General features: G+C 31.5%; 1 protein-coding gene across 1 annotated transcript; it reads left to right on the top strand.

Annotated features, from left to right (window-relative positions):
• The first annotated feature begins 733 nt into the window (after positions 1-733).
• Positions 734-4,157, top strand: LOC130819701 (MLP-like protein 31). Its single transcript, XM_057685336.1, has 2 exons — positions 734-1,124; positions 3,802-4,157. The coding sequence occupies exons 1-2, from the start codon at positions 932-934 to the stop codon at positions 4,077-4,079; spliced, it is 471 nt and encodes a 156-aa protein (XP_057541319.1). The 5' UTR covers positions 734-931; the 3' UTR covers positions 4,080-4,157.
• The last annotated feature ends 2,412 nt before the right edge of the window (positions 4,158-6,569 follow it).

Below are 6,569 nucleotides of genomic sequence, written 5' to 3'. Positions count from 1 at the left end.
AATGGTTGCTGATTTCCTTTGAGTTCATTCGAGTGTGAGAGAGAAAGAGGAGGGTTTGATTTTTTTTAATTTGAAAGAAAAGGAAAAGAAGAGAAATTAAATTAATATTTTATGTCATGTGTATTTAAGATCATTCTTGCACTGATAATTCTCTTAAACTTACTCGTCTTAAAATTTAATAAATACATGACTTTTTAAAATCAAGAAATGTTTACTGGCGATTTTTAAAAAATGTTTGCCGAATACATAATTTTTTTACTGAACTAAACATATTAAATTTTAAGTTAACTATAAAGAAATACTATAATAAGTCATACAAACATTTTATCTAATTTAGCACAATTTCTAAAATAAATAAAATAATATATCTAAATTAGATAAATGTTGTCATGTAATTAACTATCATCCACTAAAACAAATTTATTTGTGATTTGTCAATTCTCTTGAAAGATGACATTCGTTGTTTTACAATATTTTTACTAGTCAGTGTATTATGTGATTGAACATATTAAATTCTAAGTTAACTAAAAAAATATAATAATAAATTATATAAATACTTTAGCTAATTAAAATCAATTTTTAAACAAATAAAATATCAAATTTTAAATTAGGTAAATATTATTTTATAATAAATTATTATCCATTAAAATAATTTCAATATGTATGATATCTTTTGATATGAGATCATAGTATAAACCACTAATTGCAAAGTCTACATCCGCGACAAAGAAAAATAATAGTATATATATTATAATTATAATAATTCACCACCGAAAGACGTGAATGATTCTTTATCACAAAAAGATATACGAGTTTCTTCTATAAAAGAAGGCATTGCATTGAGTTTCAGTCACCAAAATCCAATACTTAGTAATTCATCCATCTATTCTCATAATAAATTAAAAAAAGTGAGTTTCCAGAAACGGAAAAAATGACGATTCCAGTAAAAGGAAAATTCGAAGTAGAAGTTGATATTCAGTGTCATGGTGATATTTTCCATGAAATATTTAGCAGCAGACCTCACCATATCTCCGACATGTCTCCTTCTAATATTCATGGTTGTGAGGTTCACGATGGTGAATTTGGCAAGCCTGGTTCCATCATTTACTGGAATTACACCCTCGGTATTATTCCTTAATACATTTACAATTATTTATTAATTAATTATAATTGTTAGTCATTCCCTTCTTTTTATGATTCTAAAGGGGCGGGATTACTATAATACATCCGTCTTTTTTTTACTTGGTTTTTCCACCAGGCTTAAGATTATGTTCTATCCATATTATAAGATCAATAATAATAACATGAATTATGATTTATGAGTAAATATTTTTAAGAAAAATAAAAGTCAAACTAAAGAAACATAAATTTTAAAGTAAAAAATAACAAAAATATAATATTATTGTTGTTATCAAAGATAAAAAATAGTTCTAAGTATCTATATTGATTGGCTTTGAGAGTCAACCATATAGAAGTAATTTGGATATATTCCCTTTTCCATGATTACCTCGTGTTAAAGTTCTCTGATTAAATCAACTAATTTTTAGTCAAATAAAATATTAGCATGTGTATGTTATATTTTTACCGATTAAAAATCTTATAGCATTTGACTTTTTACGTATCTTATTACATTAATTTCATTTTTCATATTTGTAATAATATATAATAAAAAATTATAAAAATTTAATCTTAATAATACTTACATTAAAACTAATTTAATAATATTTTATTTATATTTTAACTTATAAATTAAAAATTAATTATAAATTAAGAATGAAGAATAAATAGTATACAATATTTCAAATATTACAAGTAGTTTAAAACCGAAAAATATGTGTTTAAAGTACTATAAACTATTTTTATTTTTAATGCACTATTGTACTCGATAGCAATATACTCCAAGCTATAAGGCATATATAATGTGTTGCAAATGTGACATTTATGTTGCAGCAGCTTGTGCACCGAGAAATGATGACAAAATGAATTTCCTACTACTATTTTCTTGTACTATTATACGGTTATATATTGAGGTGTTTATTTGGGTAATTGGGTTGATTTTGAACGGATGTCATTCGATTCGGTTGTATTTTGGATCGGTTATATTTCGAATGCATGTTACGACGGGTTACACTCGGGTCGGGTCAATTAGTTATGGTTTGGTTGAAGATCGGTTATTTGACCTATCGGGTTAGCATCAGTTTGGTATCGGTTGAAGTTCATGTTGAATTTCAATCGGTCTCGGGTTGTTAACGGTTAATAATTGGTTCGGTTTTACCGCGTACAGATCGGGTTCGGTATTTTTTAATTGATAATAAAGTTATCTTTACTTAAAGCAAAATAGTTAAAATGCAAATCAATTAGTGATCATTATTACATTGTTACTTTTACTTGTTTGACCGGAAATTAAAATTGTAAAGTTCTATCAATTTTCATCTAATTCGATTAAAAGTAGTTATATAAACATTGGCCATTGATTATTAACTCTAAATATATGAAACCATGTATTCATCATTTTATTAGAATAACTAATAAGATGATTGAATATGAGTTGATCATACTTCTATGTTAAAAATTGATTCAGGTTTACTACAGTTCAATCTAAACTTTGTTGGGGTTGAGTCGGTTTTAGCCGAATTGAGTTCGTTTTCGAGCATGATTCGGACCGGATATGACTCGGGTCGATCATTATTAGGTTCGAATAATCTTGGTTAACGGGTATGTGTTGGTTACAAAAATCGGTTACAGCTCGGGTTCAGTTTTCCCATTTTTTGTTGTCAATCGGGTTGGGTATAACTTCGCGTCGGGTAATGTCAGTTCGATAAACCAAAAAAAGTAACACATTTTCAGGTCGGTTTACTTTCGGTTTCTGTTCGGGTTTCTGGGTCAGGTCACTTTTGAACAGCTCTAGTTATACACTTATACCCCTCATTTAATTAAAGTTAAATAGGGTGTTTTGCAAAAGTAGTTTATTAAATAATTTTAGCTTATTTTGATACATTTAGAGTGTTTGATGGTCAAACCAACTAATGCTAATGTTTGGTAAATTAGATAGTTTAAACAACTTCTTGTAACAAATAAGCTGTTTTTGAACACGATGCTTATAGCAGCAAGTTGAAAATCTCCTAGTCATACCAGTTAATAAATCAGCTGGTTAAGTCGACCACTGTAATCAGCTATCAGTTGTTTGCCAAACACCCCACTAGTTATTTCCATGTTCTATTTCATGTTTTTTATTTGTTATTTTTTAATAAATTTTTTTATTTATATCACATATTTCAGACATAATTAACCTTATTGTTCCACATGTTTTTTATTACCTTTAGTTAAACATTTTTTGTGATCCCTATATTTTTTACTTTGATTTTAATTAATATTTTTTAAAAGCTTAGGGTTCAAATTTTCATTTAAGTAAATATATTATTCACTAAATACTCCCTCCGAACCAATTTAGTTGCCTCATTTTGTTATTTGGCAAAGTCTTTTTAGTTGTCTCATTTCTATTTTTGTCAATCTTTTTTTACCTAAATATCATTAGTTCACACAGGTAATTACGAATATACCCTCATATACCTTACTTACCCAACTACCTTTCACTACTTACCCTTTACTACTTACCTTTTTAATGGACCTCACACCATCCTTAATAACCGTGCCCAAGCAAATGGGACATCTAAATTGGTTCGGAGGGAGTATAATATATCTACTATTTAAAATATTTTATTATTCCTTAATTTCCATGAATATTAATTTGTTGTTGAATGTGATTAATAAAAAGTGAAATTGTATAACTGGGAAGTGCAGATGGGAAGAAATGTGTAGCAAAAGAGCTGGTAGAGGAAATAGATGAAGAGAATAAGCGAGTGAGATTCAAGATCATTGAGGGAGATCTTCTGAAGGAATTCAAGCACTTTACACTAACGGTGCAGGTAACTCCTAAGGAAGATTTTACTGCAGTGAAGTGGATTGCTGAGTTCGAGAAGGTGCATGATGAAGGGCATTACCCTACTAAATTAATTGACTTCTGCATTGCTGTCACTCGCGACATTGAAGCCCATCATCTTAAGGATGATAAAAAGTGAACACCATTCCAGGAAATGATGGTTGTGTTTAATCATCTCAGTTTTTAATAAATTTGCTGGTGTGTACTTGTCTATGTATATGGCTTTGATCATGACCTCTATGGTTGTTTCCTGCTTTTGTTAATGTCTTTCAACTGTACTGCTGTGTTTGATTAATGAGCAATAATTATATATGAAACTTGAAAAACGACGATGTATTAGAGTTCGAACAATGTGTTTCAAACTCCAATATTGCCAAAATTGAATGTATGAAGTTTAGTGACAAACAAATTACGCTATCAATGATATCAATAATGTTTGTAGGAGAAAATAAAGCAATAAAATGACACAAAGATTTAACGAGGTTCACCCAACTAAGGCTACGTCCTCCAGTGTGTAGTATCTCTTATATTATCAAAAGGAGTTCAAAGAACTCTCAAATATGGAGAATTACAATAGAGAAGAGATATAGGCTAGTGTTTGGCTTGGGGTGTATTTGTGGATAATTACAATGTGATTGAGAGCTCTCTATTTATAGGAGAGATCACACTAAGTTACATTAAGTACATTAAAGCTATGATTAAATGATAATGAAGCATCCTTAAGTACATGAAGAGTCATAAAACAACATTCTAGAGTATCAGAGACTTCGCTCGACCAAAACAGGGGTTCGCTCGGTCGAGCGGACTTCAAGAAGCTTCTGGTTGCATTCTGTCTGCTCGCTCGACCCAACCTGGAGCTCGCTCGGTCGAGCGAGCTGGTCGAGCGGTTCTTCAGAGGCTTCTGACAGTATTGCTCGACTTGCATAGTAAAGCATCTTGAATCAACCTTTCCACTTCTTCATTAAGTCCCATTACTCTCACACTTCATTACCTTATTAATCCATACTTAATCATTCTCATAAATCAATCATCAAAACTTAACTTAATACACCCGCATTAACACATTCATGGGATTCCATCCCAAAGGTCACACATAAATGCACCTCATCAAATGTGCACTCAAGTCACACCAATCACAACAATCTCCACCTTGACTTGAGTACTCACCCAAGTCAATGGAATTCTCTAATTCACTCCAACATAATATAACAACTTACGCAACATCATACTCAAAATAAAAACAACACATGTGCATAAACATAGCACATGCACTAAACATGCCCTCAAAGGACTTACAAGAGTATGCTTTTAATTACCAATCAAGTCCATACATCCCATGGACTCATTGGGATATGTTGAAATTATTCTCAAACTGTCATTAAAAGAAGTATCAATTTTATTTTCATGCTCGGTTGAAGTAGTGGACACACAAGCTGAACTAATTAAGGTTGAACCCAAAAGCATATACACGCCATCATTAATGGATCCTTTTAAGAACAAATTAGGACCCTTGCCAACCTTCAAAACTCCACCTTCACCAATGCACTTAAAACCTTCTTTATCCAGAATACTAAGGGAAATTATGTTTTTATTCATACCTGGAACATGATTGACTCCGGTCAATGTTCTTTCAACACCATCAAACATGACAATTTTAACATCTCCAATACCAACTATCGGACAACTATCCTCATTGCCCATAGTGACTTTTCTTCCATCAACCTTTTGATAAGTTGAGAAGAACCTAGAGTTAAAAGTTATGTGTCTAGAACATCCCGAATCCAAAATCCAAGAATCACCACCCTTATATTCACTAGTAACGACAAGAGCATCAACATCATATATCTCATCTTCAACATAGCTAGCTTCGGCGGAGCTAGCTCTTGTGGATTTGCTTTCATTTGATTGTTTGGCTTTTAATTTCCAACAATCTTTCTTGAAGTGGCCTTTCTTCTTACAAAAGTTGCAAGTCATGCTCCTTTTGTTCCTACTTGACTCTTTAACAAGCATCATTGAAAACTCTTGACTCCTTTTGAGCAAATTGAGAATCAATAAGGTCCTTTTGAGTCAAGGCCTTTCTGACATCCTCACTACTCAAAGTGTCTCTTCCATATAACAAGGTTTCCCTAAAATGCTTATATGAAGACGGTAGAGAAACTAACAAAAGAATAGCCAAATCCTCATCATCCACTTTTACATCAATATTTTGCAAATCCATAACTATTGAGTAAAATTCATCAAGGTGCGATTTCATGGGCTTCTCTTCTTGCAATCTGAGATCATACAAACGACTCTTTAACAAAAGTCGATTGATAACACTCTTTTCCATATAGAGTGATTCCAATTTTTTCCAAATGCCTTTTGAAGTTTCCTCCTTTACAACTTCTCTCAAAACTTCATTAGAGAGAAAAAGTTGTATGGCGGAAAGAGCCTTCGCATCCATTTCTTCCCACTTAGCCTCACTTATTCCTTTGGGTTTCTTCTCCACACCATCTAGTGCTTTATGCACTCCATTTTGTATCAAAATTGCTTTCATTTTGACTTGCCATAAGCCAAAGTTCACACTCCTATCAAACTTCTCAATACCAAGTTTCATTGTAGCCATGTTGCACCAATATAACCTCTAAAA

The sequence above is a fragment of the Amaranthus tricolor genome, chromosome 1 (assembly GCF_026212465.1).
Source record: "Amaranthus tricolor cultivar Red isolate AtriRed21 chromosome 1, ASM2621246v1, whole genome shotgun sequence".
Taxonomy (NCBI): Eukaryota; Viridiplantae; Streptophyta; class Magnoliopsida; order Caryophyllales; family Amaranthaceae; genus Amaranthus; species Amaranthus tricolor.
This window is presented reverse-complemented; position numbering and strand designations above follow the sequence as displayed.